The following is a 27803-nucleotide window of genomic DNA, read 5'->3' as shown; positions in this document are numbered from 1 at the left end:
GAGGCCGCGTTTAGAACCGACTCCCGCATCTTTACTTCACAGCGTGTTTCTTTAAAATGGCCCCTCACTAACGGGCTTTGGATAGACCGCGGTCCTTCCAGCGCGCTGAACGTTGAGTCACCTCTCCCTCAATGAAGCTGCTCGTGACCCACCGTCCCTTGACCGTTGCTGGACGTTAATATGCAAATACGAAGGGCTGATGGGAACGGAAATTCTTTTTAGGGTTGTTGCCATGCCAATAATTCTACAGAGGACTTCATTTCCCATCAACCCTTTGGCCTCTGCTTTCCCAACATCCTCAAGTGATGTCAGAAAGGAAACGAAACGAAAATTAACCCTTTAAATTCTCCCCATGGTCCTGTCGTTGGCCTTTGCAAGTGGGAGCTCTTCCTGAGGCGAAGAGACAGCGTTTCAAGGCCATCCTATTATGGGTGGTTTACGCTGCAATATTGTTAGAAAAAAGAGCTATGTTAGCCAAAGTGAAGCCATTTCAGAAAGGAAGTAGAATTGCAGCCATTTCACAGCAAGCGAGAAATCACGTCTATCCATAGGTGTCAGCTTGTTTCCCCCTTTATCTAACAAAAATAGTTACTCCTCTTAAATCTTGATTTAAATCAATAAAGCGCTTTTTGAACCCTCTGTCGTTGTGAGTCGTGCTTTGGGGCTAATTAGATCTCGCCCCTGGACAAAAGAACCTTTGTCTAACTATAGTTCAGTGTTATTAATGTTGTTCCCCATCTCGATCTAAAGGGAGAGGGGATAAGAAATTATTATCATTTCTCCTCCATATTATACAGATGAGTAGACCTTAAGAACGTAAGAGGTGATGCTGGATCAGACCAAGGGCCCATCTAGACCAGCAACTGGTGTACACAAGCTTACTGCCTTGAATTTAACTTTAACCTTAAATTTAACTTTAAAAAAAGATCACACAGAGTAAGCCCTGAGATAAAAAGAGCAGGGCCATCCGGCCTTTTTTGGTTTTGAGGAAGGAGAACCTGCTACTCAATTGTAGATACAGTAACATTTTGGATTTCTCTGTTGGTTGCAGACCAAACAGTTACGAAGGCTAACTCTCCGGCCCTATTTTCCTGCTCTTCTCTGCGGGCAGCTGCACGCGCCTTTCCCCGTCGCCTCTTTTCTCCCCTGAGCAAAGGAGCGCGGCGGGCGGGCGGGCGAGCGAGCGGGGCGGCGGTTGGCTCGAGCAAGACCGCATCGTTTCTGCGCGAGCCGGGGAGGGGGCAGCAGCCGCCGCCGCCGCCGCCATCCAGCGAGGGCCGGGCCAGTGCGCGGGCTGCGGCAGTCGGCGGCGGCGGCCATGGCTGTGTTCGGTTTAACCATCGTCCGGCAGTGAGTACGGCCACCCCAACGACCCACCCGGCCCATGCCTGCTTCTCTTGCCCCGCTTCATGAACCCCATAGCGGAAGACGGGAAAGCGGCGGGCCGGCCGGCGAGGGCGGCTGCATGAGCGCAATTCTGCCCCTCGGAGGCAGCTCCGCCGTACGCAGCTGCGCGTGTGGCATGTTGACCCAAGCAGGGAGATCACGACCCCCGGGTGGCTTTGGGGAAAGGGACCGGCTGCAGGCCCAGCTTGCCTCAGGAGCTGCGCTCTCCTCGCCCGCCCGCCCCTTGTCCCGAGATGAAGCTTTTCTCACCGAAGGTCACTGGCTTTCAGCCCATGGTCAGAGGCACAGTCGTTCGTCAAGGGGCAAAAGCTTTGGTTGTAACCTTGGGCACGGGTGCTTGGGGGCCGCCAGCCAGCATAGAAACACGCGGAGCGCTGCGCGGCCCTTGTGGAGGCCTGCTCTGGGCCGAAACCCCTACATTAGGGGGTGGGGGTGGAGGAAAAGCGTCTCCCCTTAAAGTGAATTACTAGTGTAAGCCCCTCGCCCAGGCCAACGGGGTCGCAGCGCCCCACCCCGCCTCCGCCTCGTGTGAGCAGCCACAAAGTGTCGGGTAGGCGCTTCTCTCGCCTTGTGGCTCATGGCTTAACTGCGCGTGACGCTCAGATAGGCCTTTGGGAAAGGTCGGTTCACACGGACATTTTTGTTTTGGAGACGAGCGGGGATCAAACTGTACGTCACAGGCCCCCTCGCCCCCCCCCCCGCCTGCCGTGTCCAGTCACGTCCCCCAATGAAGCTGCTCGTGACCCATCATCCCTTGAGCGCTGCTGGGCGTTAATATGCAAATACGACGGGCTGATGGGAACGGAAGTTCTTTTTAGGGTTGTTGCCATGCCAATAATTCCATAGAGGACTTCATTTCCCATCAACCCTTTGGCCTCTGCTTTCCCAATATCCTCAAATGACGTCAAAAAAGAAACAACAATTAACCCTTTAAATTCTCCCCATGGCGCTGTGGTTGGCCTTTGCAAGTCGGAGCTCTTCCTTTAGCGTGAACTGCTCTGAGGCGAAGAAACAGCGTTTCAAGGCCATCCTATTATGGTTTGGAGAGAAAGGGCTGAAGCTGAGACAAGATTAATTCATGGCAACCGTGTGATGCCCTGCAGTGTTATGAAATTAAGAGCATGGAGTACACTTTTGTTACCTTCGGTGCATCAGTCAGGACTGTTAAATAGTGCTGAAAAAGTAGTTTGCAACAAGCTTGCTGGGTTGCCCAGAGCTTTTTTCTTTTTCTGATTTTGCTGGTTGGGGACCAGGCTGAGCAAGCAGCGTACAACAACCTGCAATGTAGTCTACTGTAATACCTCTATTGCATATTGATGGACCGTGACAGACAGAGTAACTTAAGGTTATAACCATTAAAGGCTGCCTAAAAACCACTTATAACAAATAAATTAAAGAAATTGCAGGTCAGAGATGGGGCTGAAGCTGGTGTAATTTTCCAGCCCCATCAGTTTGTAGCAAAGGCCGGTTTACTTAAATTGTCCTGTCACACCTTCTAAGCCAAATCCAGAAGTCAACTGCATGCAGAAGACTCATGTTACATTGACTTGCATACAGATGAGTAGACCTTAAATTTAACTTTTTAAAAAAGATCACACAGAGTGAGCCCTGAGATAAAAAGAGCAGGGCCATCCATCTTTCTGGTTTTGCGGAAGGGGAACCTGCTACCCAATTGTAGATATAGTAGAACTTTGGATTTCTCTGTTGGTTTCAGTGGGCGACTCTCTTCTGCTGAAGGAAAGGAAAAAAAGGCTTGAAAAACTGGGAAATTGAGATTTTTGGATTATCTGTGTGCCAGTCTTTTTCTCTCTCTCTCCCTGTTTTACACTTATAAACTAGACTAATCATTCTACTGCCTGAAGATAAGATCTCTTAATTATTTTCTATGCCTCCCCAGAGCAGAAGCAACAGCTGCCATATATTATTATTATTATTATTATTATTATTGATGATGATGATGTAATTGTTAGTAAAACTAATTGCCCAATTAGTAAAACTAATTGGGCAAAAGTGTTCCATTTCTCACCCATTCACAACACACACACACACACACACACACACACACGATAGGCAGAAGCAAAAATGCAAATTCATGCTCTAATTCAGGACTTACTTTGTGTGGAAAATGTGATTTAAAAAACAAGTGTTTAAACAAAAGCTGAAAAAATGCCTTGCCAATTAAAAAAAATGGCAATACAGTCCATCATTATAATCCTCAGATTTCAAGTTAGAATTGTTGAGGCTGAGAGAGAGAGGTTTACCACAGCTCTACTGTATAGTCCACTGTTAACATTACAGATTAAAGGTGAGGACAAGGTTGAGATAGTGTTTTGCAACAACCCTGTAGTATGGTCCAGTCGGCCAGCATTTGATTTGTTTTGTTTCATCTTAGGGAATCAGAATAGTAGAGTTGGTAGGGCCTATGAGGCCATCAAGTCCAACCCCCTGCTCAATGCAGCAATCCACCCTAAAGCATATCTGACAGACGGCTGTCCAGCTGCCTCTTGAATGCCTCTAGTGTGCGAGAGCGCACAATCTCCCTAGGTAACCGGGTCCATTGTACTGTTCTAACAGTCAGGAAGTTTTTCCTGATGTCCAGCTGGAATCTGGCTTCCTGTAACTTTAGCCCATTATTCCGTGTCCTGCAGTCTGGGATGATCGAGAAGTGATCCTGGCCCTCCTCTGTGTGACAACCTTTCAAGTATTTGAAGAGTGCAGTCATGTTTCCCCTCAATCTTCTCTTCTCCAGGCTACACATGCCAAGTTGTTTCAGTCTCTCTTCATAGGGCTTTGTTTCTAGACCCCTGATCATCCTGGTTGCTCTCCTCTGAACACGATCCAGGCTGTCTGTGTCCTTCTTGAAGTGTGGGGTGGGGGAGCTTGGAGGTGGGGGAGCTGTCAAGCTCTTGCCTCTTGCCTCCCTGCCCACTGGAACACCCCCTTTTCTCTCCAAGGCCACAATTGTTCCCTTGGAAATTAAGCTGGCATGGTTCTTTCTAACGTGCTTTCTGAGGCAGAGGGGAGGGGGACTCAGGGGCCCCCTCCCGAGGCCTATGGCCTTTGAGGGAGATTCCAAACAGTCCTATATTTCCTGAGGCTCTCTCCCAAGGATCAATGGATTGCTCTCTGAATAATTTATCTCTGTATCAATATATGAATCCCTGTTATCTGTCTGAAGAATTTTTACAGTTTAAAGAATGAGACTATTTTGTATGGATCAAAAATGTCTCTCTCCATTCTATAACATTTTTACTGAAAAACAAAGGTCCATCATCAAGATAGGTACTTTTTTCCTTTGCGGGAGAAAGCCATCGCATATCTTGAAGGACCATGCGAAGGAAAAGAATTGGGCTTGGAGAACATGACACTTCCCAAGAGTAATTGTCCCTATTAAAGATAGAGAATTTGGGAGGGGTGGTGATGGAATGCTTCTCCCTACTTGTTCACCTCTTTTTCTCTGAGCATAGAGGGTTGGTTACTGAAGAACCAGTCACCTCATCCTCTCACACACCTTCACTCTCCCTGTGGGTAGTGCAGTTATGAGGATTGGGCCCAACTAACTGTTTTTATGAAACGAATCCCAGGTCTAAGCCATAATAAATCTGCATGGCATGTTGGACTGTACTGTCAAATTGGTGGAGCTTAGGGTCTGATTTTGGGCATATTTACTTGGATGTAAGTTCTGCTGAGTCAATGGAGGTTTCTTCCAAGTAGGTTGTCCAGGTATTGTGCCCTTGCAGCCCAATTTTCCAAATGGTGAAAACTTCAGGGTGCAAGTGGTAACCTGAGATTTCAGTTTCCTCATTATACGGTACTGGAGGTTTATGACCTTTGGGGGATATAGTGTGTGTGTGTGTGTGTGTTGAGCATAGATGGAGAGCATTTTAATAGATTTCTTCATTAAGAATCTAGTTTACCTTCAATTCCTTATTTTCTTTCCCCAACTTTTGGTTTATTGAACCATATGAAATGTTTAATCCCATTTATCATAATAAAGGTTTCGAGTAGGACTATCAACCAGTTAAAGGTGTTTTTCTTTCTTTTTTCCTGACTAAATGTAAAGAAATTTGCATAGTAATAAATCTCAGTCTTTGGCAACATCCACAATAAGTGAACTTATTGTCAATGAGGCAGCGTGCTAGTCTATGCTGCCCAATGACTGTGCAAATCAAGAACTCTGACTTGTCTCTCCTTCAACAAGCCATAGACATAAGCCCACAAAGCATGTATCCAAAGTTTTGAGCCCATTTTATCTTAGTCTTTTTCCTGCTCATTCTTAGTCTTGTACTTTAATAAAAGTTGATATATCTTAGAGATTACATGCTCATCATTTGTACATAATGTTATTTCAAATTCAGATTTTATTTTCTCAAACCCATACTTCTTTTTGTCTATTTTAAACCTTTCCATAATTTGTGCATAAGAAAACCATTGACATGTATAACCTTCTTTCAACAGTTCCTCCCTTGATTTTAACTTACATTCACCTTGTGACATTTCTAATACATATGTCAACCATTTATGCATAACTTTGAATTGGGCCCGGACCTGGCCTAGCAGCCAGTGAAGCTGGAAGAGGATTGGTGTGATGTGGTCTCGTTGGCCAGTCCCTATTAGTAAACGGGCTGCCCTGTTTTGTACCATTTGAAATTTCTGGACCATTTTCAAAGGCATATAACGCATTGCAGTAATCCAAACGAGAGGTTATGAGAGCATGGATAACTGTAGCTAGCTATCTCTGTCCAGATAAAGGTGCAGTTGGTATCAGCTGAAGCTGATAAAAGGTGCTCTTTGCCACTCAGTTCACCTGTGCCCCAAGTGACAGTTCTCGAACCAAGAGCACCCCCAAACTATGGACCCGATCCTTTAGGGGGAGTGCAACCACGTCCAGAACAGGGTGAACATTACCTAGTCAGACAGGCGAACCACCCGCTAACAGTACCTCTGTCTTGTCTGGATTGAGTCACAGTCCATTACCGTGCTCAGGCACTGGTTAAGAACAGCCACTGCATCACCTGGGTTTGATGAAAAGGAGAGGTGGAGCTGGGTGTCACATGCATATTGATGACACCTCAACCCACATCTCCGGATAACCTGTCCCAGCGGCTTCATGTAGATGTTGAACACCATAGGGGATAAAATAGAGCCCTGTGGAACCCCATGGCCCAAATGCCAGGGCACAGAGCAGTAATCCCCCAGCACCACCTTCTGGAATCAGCCATCCAAGTAGGAGCGGAACTACTGCAACGTAGCGCCTCCCAACTCTGAGCTCAGACAACCTATCCAGAAGAATACTAGATGTGCATGCTAGTAATTTAAGTATTGACTCAGCCCTCAGACTAGCATTTCCTCTCATGATTCAGGCAGGCTGTCTGCTTTTTATTTTTAAAAACACCATTCATGTCTCTTTTTAATTCTTTAAAAAACAATAAATTTTTCTATTTGGGGGGGTTGTGTGTATTGGCTGTCACTGATAGGTTGGGTGAGGAAAAAGAGGCGAGGCTCTGGTGCTAGTATCAACGGTAAAACTGGTTTTAATGTAGTTATTTTTAAAAAAATGGTTTTTCTTGACAATGTATCAAAGATGTGCTCACTGTTTCGGATTACTGGGAACCCTTCTTCAGGAGCTGTAATGCAAAATGTTTGTCAAGTATTCTTTTGGTGTTCTCCACTGCCTCATACAAGAGAACGCCAAAAGAATACTTGACAAACATTTTGCATTACAGCTCCTGAAGAAGGATTCCCAGTAATCCGAAACGGCGAGCACATCATTGTCAAGAAAAACCTTTTTTTTTTAAAAAATAACTACATTAAAGCCAGTTTTACCGTTGACACTTAGCACCAGAGCCTCGGCCTCTTTTTCCTCGCCCAGCCTATCAGTGGTGCTTCTCCCTTCTGCCTCTCCTTGTCACTGATAGGCACCATTCATAGCCAGCTTCTATTACAAACCAAAGGAGCTTTCCCCCCCAGAGTTCAACCTGGAGAAGGAGAGAGAGAGAAATGAAAAGGAATTAACTGAGTTTAACTGAATACAGTGAGGCCTCTCTCAGCCTGGCCGTATTGCTCTTTGCATGTCACGTCACTCTTCTTTCTAAGTAAGGGCTCCCCCTCCCCCTATATTTTGAAGTATTTTGTCTCTTTCAGTGGGGAAACAAGATACAACAAAGAGAAGATACTTCAAGGTTAGTGTCTCTTCTGCACTTCTTAAGATGTTGATAAGTCACATTATTATACGCTGAAACATTATTGGTGAATCTTGTCAAAGTATTATTTAAGTTGTGTTGTTTTAAAGATCTTGGCCTTAGTCCAGGCGTACACCTGGAGGGGATCTACACAGCGTACTGAAGGCACACGCAAGCACCTTCAGTGCGACCCGAAAGCAAGTGTGTAGATCCTGCTGGAAGAGGCAGAGGAGGCGGCGACTGGGGAATCCGGCCGCGTCCTTGCCACCGCCGCCACCCACCTCCCCGCCGGCCTCGTCCCAGCCACGGGGGTGGGGGGGGCGAGATCCCCTCCCGCCATGGACCAGGCTCCTCCTTCCCTGCCCAGGCCAGCCCCAGCCCCAGCACGTCCTCCAGGCTGATCAGGAGGCCAGCGGGGAGGTGGGCGGCGGCAGCAAGGACGCCTCCTCCTCTTCCTCTGCCTCTTCCAGGGCAGGATCTACACACGCGCTTTCGGGTCGCACTGAAGGCGCTTGCGTGCGCCTTCAGTACGCTGTGTAGATCCCCTCCTGGACATCAGTGGACTGCTGCTGCTGCTGCTGCTGCACATGTGCTTCCCTGAGCATGCACTGTCTTGGTCAGACTGAGCGGAGAGCGAACAGCTGAATCTGGGCAGCTGTCTACTCCCAGATTGGCCTTTTCATCTTCAAGAAGTCCACATGCAGCAAAACCTGTTTGTGTGCACAGTTTCTTAAGCAGCTAATATACACAAATAGATGCCTCCTTCTGTGCACAAATGTGGGGCACAACATAAAATTTATATTTAAAAAAATTGAAACTGGGAAACCCTGTTTTCTGGACAGGTTGTTGTTAGAAATTAATAGAAATGGGGGGAATTGAAATACATGCAGGGGGGAATTGAAATACATGCATTTCTTATTTTCTTATCAGTTCTAGTCTTACTTACTGCTTAAAGAAAATAAAATGCTGTATGTATAACTTAGCACATACAGTTGTGCTGTTTGCTTTGTATTACATTTAGAAGTACAATTGTCTTAAATTTATTCAAACAATAATTACAAATATACCCAATGTCACAGATGGAGCAACAATCTGCTGCACCTTACAGTTCTTGTTAGTTGGAAGAAATGGAAAAATAGAATTCAAACCATAAGCTATCAGTCATTACTCATCAACAGGGTGCCGCTCCAGATGTGTTTCCCTGAGCATGCACTGTCTTGGTCATACTGAGCGGAGAGTGAACAGCTGAATTTGGGTAGCTGTTATAGTATACAAAAGGAAATTTGTAGGATTTGGGCTTAGAAATAGGTCAGCATTATCAAGAAACATTATTAAAACCCCCGCAGCATTATAAGGTGACAGTGGGATGGCAATACACTGTAAGCCATGATCCATCTTTCAAACTGTATCTAACTCTCTTGAAAGTAATTCCTGTCTCTACCTAACAGGATAGGATCTCTGTTGTATACATCTTTAATATAGAGAGATGGTAATTATCTAATATTATATATTGTCTTACATAATTATTACAGTTATTAGAAACCATTCTAAGGGAATAAAGTTAAGTTACTACAAATATTTAAAGAAGCTGTCTTGAAAAGCATTTTACTCATTATTTTAAGAGAAAATGGTTCATAAGAGTCCCCCCTCCCTCCCTCGCCAATTTGTTCACACTTTCTCTTGGTCTTTCAGGCCCAAATCCAGATGGGGAGGATGGAATGCCTGGGAGCAGCAAAGATGCCCGCGTTGGACTGGTCGTCTTGCCTTATGCAGCATCTGAGCCTTATGGTTTTGCTAGAGGAATTGTCCTGTGAGTTGACCCATGCCAGTTTGTTGCTTACATCAGTAGCTGGCAGGATGGGTTAAATCACTGTATAGAGGGAGCCCTCTTCCAACAGCAAGGCTAGATGCTTTGTAAGGCAATACAGGACTAGGACAACCTGGGACATCTTAGCTAACCAAGGGAAAGGGAGGGTGCATAGGGGGTACGTTGTAAGCAGGCATGATTTGTGACATTGCACAACATCATCACTGATCAAAGGACACGTGAGATAAGACATCAGTTCTAGCTTCCTATTTCCTGGCTTTGAGCAGCTTTAAATGAGGGTTTTTAGCCATTACTGGCCACTCATGGATATTCGCAGGTCATGCTGACGATGCCATCAGCCTTCTGTGCATCTCCCGCTCCATTTTCTGGTTTTAGTGCTAAAAATAAAACCTCAGAAAATCCGACTCTTCTTGGATATATTGATATTTTCTGAGATTTCCTGCTGTGTGCAGGTAAAGTTGCATTAGAGGGTGCTATCCCATTAAACTGCATTGAGCTGTACAAACCATGTGGTTGTGGCTCTCTTCCTCGTGTAATTACAGCTCGTTGCAAATGTGGAAGAAAAGCAGGAACCACAACCACAGTAAGGGAAAGTGATTTCCCCCTGTCTGAAGGAGCTCTTTGTGTGCCTAAGCCAACATGAGATAGCTTTAATCTTGGTCTTAAACTGGCACTTTTTATCATTAGATTTCCCCTAGTTTTTGAAAAAGTAATTTATCATTACAGTGTTGGCAATTTTACTCCCCCCCAGTGTATTTGAATCTTGATTTCTTGCAAGTTTACCTATATGATAAATGGGATTATAACTACATCATAGTAATCATAGTAATCATGATTTCGTTTCAAGAATCAGGATTCAATGAACTTGGGGGAAACTTTCATGGATAGAGGAGTCTGTCCTCTGTAGAGAGTCACCCTTCACATGTAGAAAGCAATGACAACAGCAAGGAAAGGGTGAAACTAGTGCGTTCATCCCTACTTCCCTTCCTCATGTGTAGAATTTATTCATGATGAGAATGACTGAATAGGACTAGATTTTCACAACCATCTTAATGAGCATATGTAGAATGTGAACTCACATTCAATTTAACACGTGAGCCACCACCTTTTTATGTCCTTTTCCCACCACACCAAAAGTAAAAGTAAAGGATCGAGACTCTTGTGATGCATTTCTGCTTTCAGAAAAGGTGTTGGGAGGCTCTGATCCTTCTGCTTCCCCAAACTTTGTGTTCCATCCCCTCCAAGAAAAAAATAATTCCCTGAGGATCTCACTTCATGTTGTGTAAAGCAGGTTTACCTTAACAATTTGGCCTATCTTCATTTTGGGTTTTTATAGGACAGGGCATAGACGAGCCCCTTTCTGAGACAGGCTTCAGACAAGCCAACGCTGCTGGCATACATCTCAGTAATGTCAGATTTACTCATGCCTTCACAAGCGATCTGCTTCGGGCAAAGCAGGTGAGTATGCTGGTATGATATATATGAAATTATACAAGATCAGAGTTCTGGGGTTTGTTTTTTAGAATTCATTTTATGGGAATCATATTGTAGAACTGTAAAAATAAAACTAGGTTCAAAACATCTGTACTGTAGGCACACAGTGTGGGCTTCTTTCATAAGTGCATGTAAGCTGGGAGCATTCACAGCTTGCTCTAGTTAGCTTAAAAGGCTGCAGGACGGGGCCAGGGATGGCGTGCAATGCTGGCACTGTTTATGGCTGCAACAAAGCTGAGAAACGAGGAGGTTCAGTTAACTCCCCTTTTACAAATTCATGCAACAAATTTTATAGGCACGAAAACATCTCTAGAGTAAATAAAAATAAAATCCATCATATATGTTGAACACCAAATCAATTTCTACCAAGAATTAGTCTTCTTCAGTGGTCTAGTAATACCACTGCTATCACAATTTCTCATATATGGAAGATAGTACCTGCCCTCTCAGGCTAAGCTGCCAAATATGGTAAAATAACAATGATGTAACATTGTTAAAGTTAATTAAAATTTGATATTAAAACTAATTCAAAATAAGATATACAAAGAAATGGTAAATACTCAAATTGTAAAAAAATAATAATTCATGAACTGAACATAAAAATACCACCTTTGTACGCAATGTTAAAATCACAATAGGATAAAGATAAAATAATCATATAATCAATGTAGCAAGCTATGACGTAATCATTGTCATAGCTTGCTACACCTTTCGCCATCCTTTCTAGGCAAAATAGAAACCTTTTGACCAAGGTTCACACAAAATGGAGGCAAAATATTTTTCTCTGTTTTTTTACTTTTCAAAAGCTTCATAGCTGCCTGGTGATTTGAACAGAGGTTTCCAAGTCCTAATACAACAATCACTGTACCATAGTCTGTTGCATCAAAAAGCAAGGAAGAGCTTTTTGGTATCTTAAATACGAACACATTTAGGGAGCAATCTTATGTCTCCTAGACATAAGTAAACCCCGGACACACACAGCAAACAGGATTGTGCAGTTCCCTGACTCCAAACTCTGAGCCAGGAAAGCGCTCCCTTGTAGCCAGCATGGAGTGAACAATTTTCCAGGGATAATAGGTATCAGAACATGGCACAATTTCAGATAGCCAGGGAGAGTTGGAGCATACGCTGTGGCTTTCTTCCCTTCTCTTGGAAGGGTATTTATCAATTTCATAGCAATAATCTATGAAACAAAGGAAATACTGAAATTCCAGAAAGTACTTTTTGTGGTCCTAAATTGTGTAAGGCTTTATAGGTTAAAACCAGCACCTTGAATCGGGCTCGGAAACATACAGGCAGGCAAGTGCAAGCAGGCCAGAGTTGGTCTTATATGTTCAAACCTCCTGGTCCTCGTGATTAATCTGGCTGCCACATTTTGCACAAGCTGCAGCTTCTGAATTGTCTTCAAAGGCAGCCCCATGTAGAGTGCATTGCAGTAATCTAACTTGGAGGTTACCAGAGCATAGACAACTGAAGCCAGTTTATTCCTGTCCAGATAGGGGTGTAGCTGGGCCACCAACTGAAGCTGGTAAAAGGCACTCCGTGCCACTGAGGCCACCTAAGCCTCTAGTGACAGAGGTGGTTCTAGGAGAACCCCCAAGGCAAGCTACGAACCTGCTCCTTCGGGGGGAGTGCAACCTCATCCAGAACAGGTTGAACACCATCCATCCGGTGAGCAGAACCACCCACTAACAGCATCTCAGTCTTGCGTGGATTGAGTTTCAGTTTATTAGCCCTCATCTAGTCCATTGTCGCAGCCAGGCACCAGTTCAGCACATCCACAGCCTCACCTGATGAAGATGATAAGAGAAATAGAGCTGCGTGTCGTCAGCGTACTGATGACAACGCACTCCAAAACTCCGGATGACCGCACCCAACGGTTTCATGTACATGTTAAACAGCATGGGGGACAAGACTGACCCCTGTGGAACCCCATTTTGGAGAATCCACGGGGCCGAGCAATGTCCCCCAAGTACCACCCTCTGGAGCCGACTCGCCAAGTAGGAGCGGAACCACTGCAATGCAGGACCTCCCAATCCCAACTCAGCCAGACGTCCCAGAAGGATACCATGGTCAATGGTACCGAAAGCTGCCGAAAGATGAAGGAGAATCAACAGTCACACTCTCCTTGTCTTTCTCCCGACATAGGTCATCATACAGGGTGACCAAAGCTGTTTCTGTGCCAAAACCAGGCCTGAAACCCAACTGAAATGGATTGTCTGCGTGTACCATTTGAATGGGCATTCCGCTGGGCTTGGGGAAGGGGAGGATTGCAGAGGAGCAGGGGCACCGGAGGGCATCAGCACCTGTCAGAAGGTGCTCATTTTGTGAGCACAAGGAGGGCAGGTTGGGTCGTGGTCGTCATCTGTTGCTAGGCAGATTTTAGAATTGAGTTTTGGCAGCTGTAGCAGAGTGGCCATTGCGGATTTGGCCGCTCTTGCTGGAGGACTCTGTAGGCAGCTGGAATAGTCAACTCAATGCTGTGAAATAGTCCATGGAGCCCGACAGACGACACACTAACCAAAGGTTATGTGAATAATCAACTCTGTAGAGCGTTGGTTATCTCTGTTGGTTATTTTGGGAAAATAGTCAAGCGTGGGACGATTTTTGTCTGACAGATGACATAATAACCAATGGTTGACTGACTAATGGTTGACTGCTTAAACCACCATTGGTTATCGTGTCATCTGAACTGAGCCAATGTGTGTTTTAACATGACTTATACGCTTAATATTTCAGACTTTAGCCTCAATTCTTAGAAAGAGTCAGTTCTGCAAAGAGGTTGCTGTAAAATATGATGCAAGACTTCGAGAACGGGTAAGTATAGGAATAGGCAAACCCCCGAAGCTCCACTTTTAAAAAGTCGGGGACTTCACGTGACTTTTTCCGGCGATGGAGGAGCAGACCTGGCATCTCCCGTCTGTCACCATCCCCTGGCTTTGCACTGGAGGCGTGTCCATGGGCAATGGCTAACCATGATGGGTCGCTGTGCAGTGGCGGGGGAAGAGGTGCCCGAGCAAGCCGCCCAGCTGCTGCCTCTGCGGGCAGCGTAATTAAAACAAAAGAGTGTTTTTCCCCCAAAATGGAGCAAGGAGCCAACTTTTCTTTCAAGTTGCTGGGAGGAGGACCGAGGAAACAACGGAGGATGGAAAAACAGGGCTGGGACAACCCCCCCCCCAAAGGAGAGCTGACTTCCCCCACCAGGACTCCTTTCTTTTTGGCCATGGGGAGGAGAGGAAAGAAGGAGGGGTGGAGGAATGGGGCAACGGGGCAGCCAGTGACATTTAAAACCCCGCTTTTGCACTCCTTTCCATGGGTATTACCCTGGAAGAGAGCAATTATGGAGTTTCACATAACAAGGTGCCAAAGCGACCTCATATAGACACACCACAGTTGTTTAAGGTTGCTACCACTAAGGGACTCCAGTGCACTGCTTATTTGCAGGATTCTCCCAGGAAGCATTGAAAACACCCAAATTCTCTGTTTATGTGGCTCTCGATAAAAGGGGATGGCTCCCAAAAGCAGGGTCAGGAGCTGTCTTCCCTTCTCCCCAACCAGCAGAAAGAAAGTTGGGACCCTGCTGCTGCTGCTGGCTATCACCAGTGCCATGGTGGCTTTCAATGGACTTTCTTTCCTCCCTGGGGAATCTCCCTTTCTTCATCGTGTTCTCTGTGCATCACACATATGGGCTCTGCGCCTGCGCTGAGCTTGTTTCGGGAAACTTCTAAAGCCAAGGCTAATGTTTCGGCGGGAACCCCTCCCCCACCATCCACTGCGCATGTCTATGGGTTCCCACCCTTCCCCTCAGTTCTCTTTCAACCACCTTGTTAGCAAGACGTCTCATCAGGAGCTTCTGCGATCTCTTTGAGAAAGCTTGCCGAGTGCTCTTCCAATTTGAGTATTTACTCTTCTGAGTTAGTGTATATAGTGTATATAGTTAAAAAAATATATAGTTTAGATAGTTTCGTTTCTTTCTCAGTCTTTGACTGGCCCGCATGGCCATTAAGGCCCCATTCCGTAAATGTTTGGAGTGCGGAAGTAAACTCCCCCCAACTGATGGACATTCCTTGTGTTTGCTGTGTTTGGGGGAGGCACATATTGTTGAATCTTGCCGATTTTGTATGAGATTCACAAGACAAACAAAATGCCATAGGGCAGATCGCCTCAGAGCATTACTTTGGCAAAAGGCTTTGGAGGCTGCTGATCAAGCAAAGCTTCCATCAACAACCACTACCTCTGTTCGTCGTGTACCTCCTCCTGATTCAAGGGCTCCTACTCTCGTTATGAGCTACCCGGAATCTCCGGTGCCGACCCGGGCTTTGACCGTCACCACGGCTAAAAAGGTATCAAAAAAGCCAGAACAGTTGGACACAACACAAGAGGGTGCCTCTCCATCTGAGGACAATTACCATTTCGCCGACCAAATCTTGTGTATGATGCAATCACTGGGGATAGAGACCCAGCAGCTATCAGAGCAAATATCTGATCCTGTATTCAACGCTGTGTATACAGAAGCGGCAACTCCAGTCTCTATTCCATACTTACCTACTTTGCTGCATACTGTAAAACAGTCCTGGAAGGCTCTAGTAACTATGGGTGCAACATTGAAACGTTTGGAAGCCCTTTATAAGGTGCAAGAAAAGGATGTGGAGTTTATTTTCACGCATCCAAGACCCAACTCAATAATCGTTGAGTCATCTCAGGGGAAAAGCCAAAAAATCCATGCTTCTCCAGCAGATAAAGAAGGGCGCCAACTTGATCTCCTAGGCCGCCGAATTTATTCTTCAACTGCATTGGGACTTAGAGTGGCGGACTATCTTGCAATGATGTCACGTTACCAACTTTTCTTATGGGAAAAGATGGATGCACTCTGCAACCATCTCCCCGAGGACCACAGGGAACTTGCAAGGGTGTTCCAAACCAAAGCCCTTCGTCTGTCCCGACAACAATTAAACACAACTCGCCATTTGACAGATTGTGGCACCAAAGCCATGATAGGATCTATAGCTTTACGCTGACACGCGTGGCTTCGATCTGCCGGGCTTACCCCCGAAGCAAGATCACCTATCGAGGACCTCCCATTTGACGGGGAAGGCCTCTTTAATGCTAATACTGATGAAGCCATGGAGGCAATACAGAAAGCAAAAATAACTGCAAAGAAAATGGGACTGTCTCAACAGAGCCAACAACCATCCACACGACAACGCCGTTGGATGAGGCCACAACCGTATTATAATCCTCGTCAATATACGGAACAGCCACGTTATAACCAGCAACCAACAAAAAAACCACAAACATATGGGAAGTTCCGACAGAATCGCCAAAGATTGGACCAGAATCAAAAATGGTGTCTTTGACTTTTTCAACATATCGCTATCACATCGGAACACCCCCCAAATTTTCGGAACACTTCTTTCGATGTTCCTACCAAATTGGCAACTCATCACCACAGACAAGTGGATCCTAGAAATTATTCAATTCAGTTACTCCATAGAATTCGAAGTCTTCCCTCCCCTCGGTACCGTGAGTATAACTCCTTCGTCACAGGTCCTGCTTGCGGAGACCAAGAGCCTTCTGGCAAAGGGCGCTAAGTTTATCCGTACCGCACCAGAGAAGGATTCTTCTCCCACTACTTCACGGTAGCGAAGGCAGATGGAGGACTTCGACCAATAATGGATTTAAGAGGACTGAATCGCTTTATAAAGACAAAACAATTCAGAATGACAATGTTAGCAGGTCTTTTACCCCTTCTTCGAGGAGGGATTTGGTTTGCGTCCATCGATTTAAAGGACGCATACTTCCACATCGCGATCAGGGACACCCACCAGAAGTACCTCAGATTCATTATCGGTACCAAAATGTACCAATTCCGAGTGTTGCCATTCAGCCTCTCGACAGCCCCCAGAATTTTTACAAAATGCATGGCAGCCATTTGTGCATTTCTTCGTTTACAGGAGATAGAAATTTACCTGTATCTTGACGATTGGCTGCTCGTGGCATCGACGGAGGAGAGACTCAGAACTGCGATAAGGGTAACCCTAAACCTCCTCGATGCCCTAGGCTTGCAAGTCAACACCAAAAAAATCTTGCCTTACACCGACACAAACAATTGTGTTTATTGGAGCCATAATCGATGCCAGTACCGAAAAAATGTACCTGCCACGAAAAAGAGCTCTCACACTATCGACATTGGCACGCAAACTACACCGCAACGGAAATACTATGGCGTTCGAAGTCCAAACACTCTTAGGTCTAATGACTTCCACCATAACAACTGTTCAATGGGCACGACTGCAAATGAGGACCCTACAAAAGTGGTTCCTCAAGAACTATCACCACGACCGCAATGCTCGCACTGTCCTACTTACTGTCCCAAAGAATGTACAGAAGGACCTCAAGTGGTGGACAACTATGGACAATCTACTATACGGCATGCCTTTCTCTCCAGTACCGGTAACGAAAATATTGGTGACAGATGCTTCCTTCTCAGGTTGGGGCGCACACTGCGGACCCCTTCGAGCACAGGGTGTTTGGACACAATCCCAGAAAGCTCTACACATCAACCTGTTGGAATTGACCGCAGTTCACTTAGCCCTGCGGTCTTTCAAGACTCATCTGGCTGGCCATCACGTCAGAATACTGACGGACAATACTGCGGTACTCTGGTACCTCAACAAAGAAGGGGGTACACATTCATCAACACTTCTGCAATTAACGTTACAGATTTTTCTTTGGGCAATAGACAGGGGCATTTTAATATCTGCCCTTCATATCGCAGGCAAGGACAATCACCTTGCAGTCTTGCTGAGCAGACACCACTTAACCTCCCACAAGCGGGAGATCAATCGACGTGTCTTGGCCACGGTTTTCAACTTGTGGGGATGGCCTCAAATTGACCTGTTTGCGACTCCCCACAACACAGCCTGTCCTCAATTTTGTTCGAGAGCAGAAATAGGTCACCTGTCGTTGGGAGACGCCTTCCAGATCTCCTGGCACGGAACGATGTTCTATCTTTTCCCACCATTTCCGCTCATCCCAAAGTCGCTACAGAAGATCCTACGCGATCAGACAGATTGCATAATAGTGACACCTTGATGGCCACGGTAGCAGTGGTTCAGCCTCCTCAAGAAGCTGTCCAACAACCAATTCCTGCGACTGCCGGCATACCCAACTCTCTTCACCATGGATCGAGGCAACACACATCACCTCAACCCCCGTACGCTCAACTTAACTGCTTGGAGATAATGTTACGACAGGTGCCTTTAATAATAGTATCACCACCATCCTCCTGGCAGCTCGAAAACCGGCGACTAGAAAATCATATGAAGCAAAGTGGAAAAGATTTTCAGCCTACGTTGAGTCTAAGGGAAGCCATCCATCCAAAGCATTGTTGGCGATTATACTGTCTTTCCTCACAATTCTTTATGATAAAGGACTTAAGTTATCCTCCATAAAAGTTTATCTAGCAGCAATTTCAGCCTACTACGGACAGTTTCAAGGATCCTCCTTGTTCACCCATCCAATTGTAAGACAATTTCTAAGGGGCCTAAGGAATCTAGTTCCCATGGTAAGGGCGATAACCCCGTCCTGGAGCCTGTCTGTTGTGTTGTAATCCTTAACTGCAAAACCATTCGAACACATCGCGACCTCAGATATTCCACTCTTTTCATGGAAAGTTGCCTTTCTGGTGGCTATAACCTCTGCCCGAAGGGCAAGTGAACTAGCCGCCCTACGTGTAAATGAGCCTTATCTACTCTTTCATAAGGAAAAGGTCGTTCTTCGACCAGATTTAGCCTTCCTTCCGAAGGTTGTATCTGATTCCCATATGGCTCAAGACATTATTCTACCAGCCTTTTTTCCATCACCCTCTACAGCTGTTGAAATTAAATTGCACTCGTTGGATGTACGGAGGGCCATAGCCTTTTATAAGGCTAGAACAGAATACTTCCATAAAACCAAAAGGCTTTTCGTGTGCTATGGTGGTCCAAATAAAAGACACCCAATCTCAACACAACGCTTAGCACGTTGGATTGTTAACACCATAAAGTTAGCCTATGAGATAGCGGGACTAACTATTGAGCATGGTGTCAAATCCCATTCGACTCGAGCCGTCTCCACATTGACGGCTTTTCTCAAGGGTGTATCCATACCGGACATTTGCAAGGCAGCGACATGGGCCCAGCCTTCAACTTTCATCTCGCATTACCGTCTGGACGTCTGCGCCAGAGCTGACTGTTCCTTCGGGCGAGCTGTCCTGTCATCAATTTTACATTAGGGCATCTCCACTTACCCTCCACCGGTAAGTGGGCTAATTAATCGCCCACAGAGACCAAGATGAAGAACAGGTTGCTTACCTGTAACTGTGGTTCTTCGAGTGGTCATCTGTGCAGTCACACAACCCACCCACCATCCCCACGTCGGTGTCGATGTTTTTGTTCGATACCGAGTGTTTATCTCCTCGTTATGGGGCCAACAATTCGGTCTCAGAGAACTGAGGGGAAGGGCGGGAACCCGTAGACATGCGCAGTGGATGGTGGGGGAGGGGTTCCCACCGAAAACGTTAGCCTCGGCTTTAGAAGTTTCCCGAAATGAGCTCAGCGTAGGCGCAGAGCCCATATGTGTGACTGCACAGATGACCACTCGAAGAACCACAGTTACAGGTAAGCAACCTGTTCTTTCAGAGGGGCAGGAAGAAGCCTTAAAAGCTAGGATTCACTGGCTATTAAACTGCTTTCAAATATTTTCCCCTCCCTGCTGAGCAGGGAGAATAAATATATCTGTCATGTTTGAAGTGAGGAACTGGGAGCCAGGACTGAAAAGCAATCAGAAACTAAAGCTAAACCTGAAGGTAGGACTGGACAACAAGCGAGGAGTCAGAACCAACATCAAGACCAGAAATGCAAGAGATCAAGACCTTTGTTGCTTGATCCTTTATAGGCCTTTACTGCCCTGGAAGAAACAGTGGCTAATGTGGGTGGGTGGAGCCAGACCAAGTGAATACAGTTTCATGACTCGGTTTCAGTATCTACTGACACTCCCATTCATTGCAATGAGGCTTGCACTGTCTGGATTGTGCTCCTAGCCTAATAATGATGATGATGATGATGATGATGATGATGATGATGATGATGATGATGCATTTAGAGATACAATTTATCTCTACAATCTATCTATTTAGAATAAGGAAATCCATTTATATGGGTTTAACAGAAAATTAGTGGAGCTTCATATATATGTTTAAAATTTTCTCTTAAAATGGGTGTAGGGAACTTTTTTGGGGGGCTCAAGGAACAGGCTCCACGGAACAATGTCGGGGAAGCTTGGGAACTTTCTTCTAGAAAAACACTTAGCTAAACTAAGTGAGACCATTGTTCTGTTAAGAAAAATGAAGAAGGTCTTTTCTCTGAGGCCCTTTCACTTACAAGAGGATTTCTTGGAAGAAGCCGTGAGAGGCTAGTCAAGCTGACTACCACTCACCTACTTCTAGCTCCGCCCATTTGAACCTACAGCGGACCCTGGGATTGGCCAGTTCTGAAGTCCCCTCCCCATTGGAGGATTCCTGAGTCCCCACAGACTGTGTATTCTCAATGTTTTCACTGAGAAGTTCTGGTGAAGATTCCTCCCTGGCAGGTGAAGAGCCTGGGAGTATTACCTCCCCCGCTTCCTGTGTAAGCTGGAATGTTTCTATTCCTGTTTCTTCATCTTCAGAATCTGATTCTGATTGATTGCCTGAAACTCTTTCCCCCACACCAAGAGGAGCAGGCCTTGTCATCACACACATAAACACCCCATTCATCCCATACACAAACGCCATTCACACACACACTGCATGAAAATGCATAAAACTACCCATGGACAGTGGGATCTGCCCCCCATGGGCAATTTGCAGTTGCTGCCTCTCTGTGGAGGGAGAGAGAGCGATCTTCCCCTCAATTAGCAGTTTGCTCCTTTTCCATACACTGTGTGATGACAAAGGAAATAGCCTTTCCATGCTGCTATGATTATGTAATGGAAAATGTGTAAGCAAGATTTTATCCAGTTCCCCTGTCAGGGATGGGGGGTGGGAGAAGGGGAGCTGCAAGAAAGCTATCATCCGGAATCAGTTAACTCCTTATTGACATTTTTTTATTCTTGTATTCTTTTCTCCCTTGCCTCTTGCTTGCTTCCTCTCCCACTTAATGTCAGCAGTGACAAGTGAGCACAATGGGCATAGAATCATAGAATAGTAGAGTTGGAAGGAGCCTGTAAGGCCGTCAAGTCCAACTCCTGCTCAATTCAGGAATCCATCTTAAAGCATCCCTGACAGATGGCTGTCCAGCTGCCTCTTGAATGCCTCTAGTGTGGGAGAACCCACGACCTCCCTAGGTAACTGGTTCCATTTTCCTACTGCTCTAACAGTCAGGAAGTTTTTCCTGATGTCTAGCTGGAATCTGGCTTCCTTTAACTTGAGCCCGTTATTCCGTGTCCTGCACTCTGGGATGATTGAGAACAGCCTTTTAAGTATTCGAAGAGTGCTATCGTGTCTCCCCTCAATCTTCTCTTCTCCAGGCTAAACATGCCCAGTTCTCTCAGTCTCTCTTCATAGGGCTTTGTTTCCAGACCCCTGATCATCCTGGTTGCCTTCCTCTGAACTCGCTCCAGCTTGTCTGCGTCCTTCTTGAATTGTGGAGCCCAGAACTGGATGCAATACTCTAGATGAGGCCTAACCAGGGCCGAATAGAGAGGAACCAGTACCTCACGCGATTTGCCCCATTCCCAGCTCCTGGCTCCTCGTGGTTACTTGCGAGGAGCCGGGACAACTGACGACACACGACCACACGTTCTGTGGTCTCAGGATCATCCTGAGACCGCAGAAGAAGCGGGCTAAAAGGGTAGGGAAGTATCCCGGGGCAAGGGAGGAATTATCCCTCCCTGCCCCTGGGATCCCCTGTGCACCATGTGGGGATATCACCTGGTCTAGCCATGGCCATAAACTAAGGTATAGCAGGATAATATGCCTTTACTACCATGTTCATTTCTGGCTCTATGATCTCCCTCTTTGTCCCCATTAATGGAAAATCTATGCTCTTTCCGGACACTATACACGAGAAGGGGGTACACATTAGATTAGATTGTAAGCCTATGCGGCAGGGTCTTGCTATTTACTGTTTTACTCTGTACAGCACCATGTACATTGATGGTGCTATATAAATAAATAATAATAATAATAATAATAATAATAATAATAATAATAATAATAGAAGGAATTCCGAACCTCCAGACTGCAGGCCTAATCCGGCCCACCAAACCACCAAACCTCTTGAGTACGGACTGTGAGACTCTCCATGCTTGACATACCATCCTGCCACTTCCCCTGCCTCCCTTACCCTTGATCTGTTTTCGCAACATTTACCCAACAATGCCCAAATGCAGTGTTTGTGTTCCTGATTTTGCCTGCCCTTTTCCTGCAATTCCTGTAAGCACTTTACATTTCTAGAGTGCTTCAATCTTCTTTGGGAGACTTCAGTTTCCTTCATTTCTTTCCAGAGTTCTCCACTGTGGGATGTAGAAAGCTCCTCATTGGTTTCTGAAGCTTTGGGGATGATACCTGAAAGTGCAATTTTGAGTTTGATTTTTATCTTGGTTTGTGGGATACTAGTGCAAGTGTGAAGTGTGTGTGTCAATAGACGTTCATGTGTGCGTGAGAGAGAGTGGGTGATCTGGCTTCATCTACCCTGGGCTTTGCCCTGGCCTCACCCACTGATGGCATGCAGCCCCTGAGAGGTTCTCCAGGTGGCAATCCAGCTCTTGGATCAAAAAGAGATTCTCCGTCCCTGCTCACTCCCCACAACATTTCTGCCTATGAGCCTGATATTTGAAAAAATAGTTCTAATATTATTTAGGTTTTTTTAAAAAAAATCAAATTAATTAAAATTGTTTTCCCTGCCCCTCATAGTTGAATCATCTAGAACCTTTTCCTTGGCCTGAAGTTTTCTGCAGTGATTCCTTAAGGACTGATCCCTGGGCGGGGTGAGAGCAAAACCTGATGAGATAAAGATGGAGCCTAGTGTAATCTGATGGACAATGGGTAGGACCTGGTAGATCCTAGATTTTCAGGCGCCCAATATTGGTTACCTGGCAGAAGACAGTCTTACTAGCCAGCATAAGACTATTTTATGGTAAACCACTCCGGAATTTTTTAAATGAAGGTGGTGCTACATAAGTGAAGAAGCCTGCTGTTTGTCAAGGAGGGGTAAACTAATGGTCTTGAAATTCCTTCCAAAACACCTGCATTTGATTTATATCACAGTCACTTAAAATGCCACCATTTCCTGACAGAAATATGGAGTTGCCGAAGGGAGGCCCCTGAGTGATCTCAAGATTATGGCTAAAGCCGCTGGGGAGCAGTGTCCTTCTTTTACACCTCCTGGAGGCGAAACACTAGATGAAGTGAGTATTCTTTCACCTTTGCAATTTGTCCAGCCATGCAGAAACATTAGAAACATCTAAGTTTTATATTACAAGTCCAGCCTATACCTTGGGTGGGCCTTTATCTAGTAAGAGTGTGTCATCCATTTTGTGATTGCCTTGCTTGATGAAGCCTCTGGCAGCGACTAGCTGAACTGGTTTACTGCCACAGAATGGTGGCATCACTGAAGGGTCTCCAGTTGCCATTGGCTGAGCTTCTTTGATCCTAGGGAGCAGTAAAGCAAGCACAAGTTCCTAAGGGAGGAAGGGTAGAAAAAACAGGGGCCTAAGAAAGGAGGATGCAAGAGAAGAGGAGGAAGCCAGAAGGAGAAGCCAAGCTTTGAAAGAGATTGGTAAAAGGAAGATCTGTGCATGGGGGCAGAAACTGTAGAGGTGAAGAAAACTGATGTTCACTTACTGTTTTCCAATATAATCATAACATCTTTGGTTTCTATTCAGTAGTGGCCAGTGGCCATTGTGGCTGGTGGGGCTAATGATAGGCAGAGCCAAAGGGTCACAGTAATAGGAGACAATTAGATCTAACGTCCCCCCTTATCCTCCTCACTTGCAAAGACCCTAAGGACAGTTAAGGAATGCATTACACTTACATGGCATCTAAATAAAATAAATTATTATTATTATTATTTATTTATTTATATAGCACCATCAATGTACATGGTGCTGTACAGAGTAAAACAGTAAATAGCAAGACCCTGCCGCATAGGCTTACATTCTAATAAAATCATAATAAAACAATAAGGAGGAGAAGAGAATGCAAACAGGCACAGGGTAGGGTAAACAGGCACTGGGTAGGGTAAAACTAACAGTATAAAGTCAGAACAAAATCAAGTTTTAAAAGCTTTAGGAAAAAGCAAAGTTTTTAGCTGAGCTTTAAAAGCTGCGGTTGAACTTGTAGTTCTCAAATGTTCTGGAAGAGCGTTCCAGGCATAAGGGGCAGCAGAAGAAAATGGACGAAGCCGAGCAAGGGAAGTAGAGACCGTTGGGCAGGCGAGAAACATGGCATCAGAGGAGCGAAGAGCACGAGCGGGGCAATAGTGTGAGATGAGAGAGGAGAGATAGTTTCATACCTTGGTTCAGAAGGGTTGGGTGCTTTCAAATAGGTTCTGTCTTGGCAGAAAAGGTGCGTGATCTACACCATCCCATACAGTCGCCCCAATTCTCCCATTAAGCCCACCACAAGGAGTTTGGCTCCAAAACATTCAAATGTATAGCTTGTTCAGCAAGACTCAGCCTTGAAAGAAGTGTTTTGAGCAAATTAAAAGGAAGGGGGAGAGATACATCCGAAAGCCGACTTTTGAGTCTACAGCAGCAACTCAATAGCACAGAAAAGGTAAACTGAGAAAGTCTTTGAGATCAGGATTGCAAAGAAGAGAGCGATCCAGACAACACCACACACAAAAGCAGTCTTTTGAATTCACAGCAGCAACCCTTTGCACAGAAAAGTAAAACCAAGGAAAAAATGATATTTTTAAAAAAGAAAAAGTTTGAAAAACAAATCGTAAAAGAATTGGCAAGAGTTTGATGCTTTCTAAGACACCTACAAAATTAAAAATGGGGGAAGGGGAATAGGAAAAGTGAAATAGTGAGTTGTTAGTGGCTGATAGGGCCCAAGCACCCCTCCCTGCAATTACTCAGAGGACTCCAACCTACCAGTTTGAAGAGAGAGAGAAGTGAAGGGAGTTGCCCCTTCTGCCCTCAGGCACCAGTTCTTACAACAGAGACACAACAAAAGGGAAAGTTTTCTTTCAATAACTTTGCAATCACTTTATTTTGTCCTTCCCTCTTGCTTTAGCTAAAAGCACGCGCCAAGAATTTTTTTGAATATCTTTGCTCCCTTGTTGCCCATGAAGCATGTCTGGAAAAGGAAGCTTCTCCAATGACTGACGGAAATGGCACAGAAATGGCAGAAGGAAGTTGTATCACCTCATTGACAAACCACCAGACTGGACTGAAATTTCATTCTGATTCTGATGGAGCTGCTGAAGTGTTGAATGCAAACATACTAGTTGTGAGTCATGGGGCGTACATGAGAAATTGGATTGGCTATTTCATTTCAGACCTACAGTGCACTTTACCAAGCACTTTGGCAAAGACGGGACTGTCTTCTGTTAGTCCCAATACTGGAATTAGTCAGTTCACTGTAAAGCTGAAGATGAGAGAGAACAGTAAGCCTAGAATCCACTGCATTTGTCTTAATAGAGATGATCATTTAGTTGACATAACAGCTGAAAGCATGTAACTCTGAAACATGAAAAGTGAAAAAAAAATTATGTAGTGTTCTTTTAAATTATTTTAGTGATATGGCTGTTGAGAAGGCAGGGTTGTTTAGTCAAAACTCACATTTTGTTTGGATAGTTGACTTTCAGCTATTGATTATTGGTATACAAAGAAGAATATTCAGTTGTTTACTCACATATACAATTGACATTACCCTAGGCTGTTTATTCAGTACTGCAGTAACCAAAGTATTATATTTGTGTACAGTTGAGTTTATATGTACTGTATATGGTCCCCTGTGTATTATTTCTGTACCTCAGCATTTTATAAAAACTTTATTTCTTGAGGTGACCTTTCTGCAATGCAAGATTTCACATTATGGAACCAATTTGCCTCCATTCTAAACCAGTCTCATTACGTTGGAATGTACAAGCAGACGTGAACCTGGGCTTCCGATTCCTTTTACACCTCAGCCTTGCTTTCCATCTTATTTCCACAGCATGGAAACTTAAAATAACCAAATAAAGATATGCATGGTTTATAGCCATTTGTCTTGTCTGTTGTGTCTCTCAGGTTCCACAGGTACCCTTACCATTCTGGCACTCCTGAGTGTGCCTGGTATCTTCATTAGGGTTTGGGATTGGATGGCTTTTGTAGGATGGATGGATAGATAGATAGATAGATAGATAGATAGATAGATAGATAGATAGATAGATATAGATATATACACACACACATATATTAATGAGGAAAACAATGAACAGATCAAGGCATGTGACACTTTGAAAAATAACAGACAATCTATCTGAAGTTTATGGTGAGGTGCAAATGCTAAGTATGGAGAAGCATGGCTGTCATTTCAGTTGTGAAACTAGATTCACCTCTACACTGGAGCATTAGGAACTCTTTTTCTTTTCCATCAGAGAGAAAGACAGAGTTCTGCCGCTGAGAAAGCCGTATAATGGCACAAGTGACCTTGGGGTGAGTCCTTCAGGGTCACACCTATTTTCATTTTTTAGGAGACATAGATCTTGGGTAGGTGGTAAGTGGTTTGTGGTTACTTCCAGGTATATACTGGGATAACAGCTATGAATGAAAAAGATTGCTGTTGTTTAGATTATAGTACAGAAAATCCTTCATTTCTGTGTTAGTCAGCTTCACAAATACTTAATGCAGTCTTAGGCATTAAGACTGCATGAAGTATTTGTGATTTTATTTTCATATATTTTATGGGTTACTGCAAAACTTTTTAAACATGTGTTTTTAATGTATTTTATTATTGTTTTCAACTAGGGTTTAAAATAAATAAATAATAATAATAATTATAATAATGATAATAATTTTACTGCTTACCTGCCTCTCCATTCTGATCGAGGTGGGGAACAACAGTAAATATAAAATACATAAAACTGTTTTAATGATTGCTAGCTACCTTGAGAGCCATTTTGTTGGTGGAAAGACAGGCTATAAATCAAATAAACTTGTAATTGCTTTGAGTACTTGTTAATGTTTGAAAGTAGGGTATAAACTATATGAACAAATAAAATATAAAATAAAGGTCAGGCACCCCACACAGACAAAATTGGGGCATCATTAACTGCAGAGATGACTAGAAGGCAGACAGGTCTGGCCTGTGGGGCACAATTCCCTCAGTAGCCCTCCTGCACATGTAAACAAGAGCTGCACAACACACAGCGATGCTATCGATCAGCTCCCATTCATTTCAGTGGGGCTGCATAAGGGAGCTTCCTGAGGGAGCAGCAGGCCTCATGTTAATTAGCAGAAGAGGACCACTTGGAATGTTAGCCTCACAACCTGCTTTTCTTTACTCTGTAGTCTAATGTAATGAATATTTTAATGTAAATTATTTTTTCAAACTACCGAACCAATTTGTTAGCTTTCTAAACCTGCCCATTGTTTTGGTGTACAGTGGAAGGAGCATGAGTAAACATGAAGCTGGAACTCACTTTTTATTTTTTAGGAGCATAGAAACTTAAAGTATCTGAATCAAGTCATGAACAGTTCACAACAGCCCTGCTCGCCTTCTGTCTTGTGGCCCTCAGGTTTTCAGCCCAGGCTCTTGAGCATGCACGGCATATCCTCATTAGATTTTGGAATTTGATTCCAAATCAAATTCTATGGCAACTTTCACCAAACCAATGCCCTCCGTATATGTAGAACTACAATCCCCATAATCCACAACAAGT

At 44.7% G+C, this 27803-nt stretch overlaps 1 protein-coding gene across 1 annotated transcript; it reads left to right on the top strand.

The window, feature by feature from the left end:
- The first annotated feature begins 1084 nt into the window (after positions 1–1084).
- Positions 1085–26139, top strand: TIGAR (TP53 induced glycolysis regulatory phosphatase). Its single transcript, XM_063134401.1, has 6 exons — positions 1085–1350; positions 7552–7589; positions 10754–10875; positions 13651–13728; positions 23230–23340; positions 25172–26139. Exons 1-6 carry the CDS (start codon positions 1319–1321, stop codon positions 25616–25618), a joined length of 828 nt encoding a protein of 275 aa, XP_062990471.1. The 5' UTR covers positions 1085–1318; the 3' UTR covers positions 25619–26139.
- Positions 26140–27803: the final 1664 nt, after the last annotated feature.

Source organism: Elgaria multicarinata, chromosome 9 (assembly GCF_023053635.1).
Source record: "Elgaria multicarinata webbii isolate HBS135686 ecotype San Diego chromosome 9, rElgMul1.1.pri, whole genome shotgun sequence".
Taxonomy (NCBI): domain Eukaryota; kingdom Metazoa; phylum Chordata; class Lepidosauria; order Squamata; family Anguidae; genus Elgaria; species Elgaria multicarinata.
The sequence above is the reverse complement of the archived record's forward strand: the minus strand, read 5'-3'. Positions and strand labels throughout refer to the sequence as shown.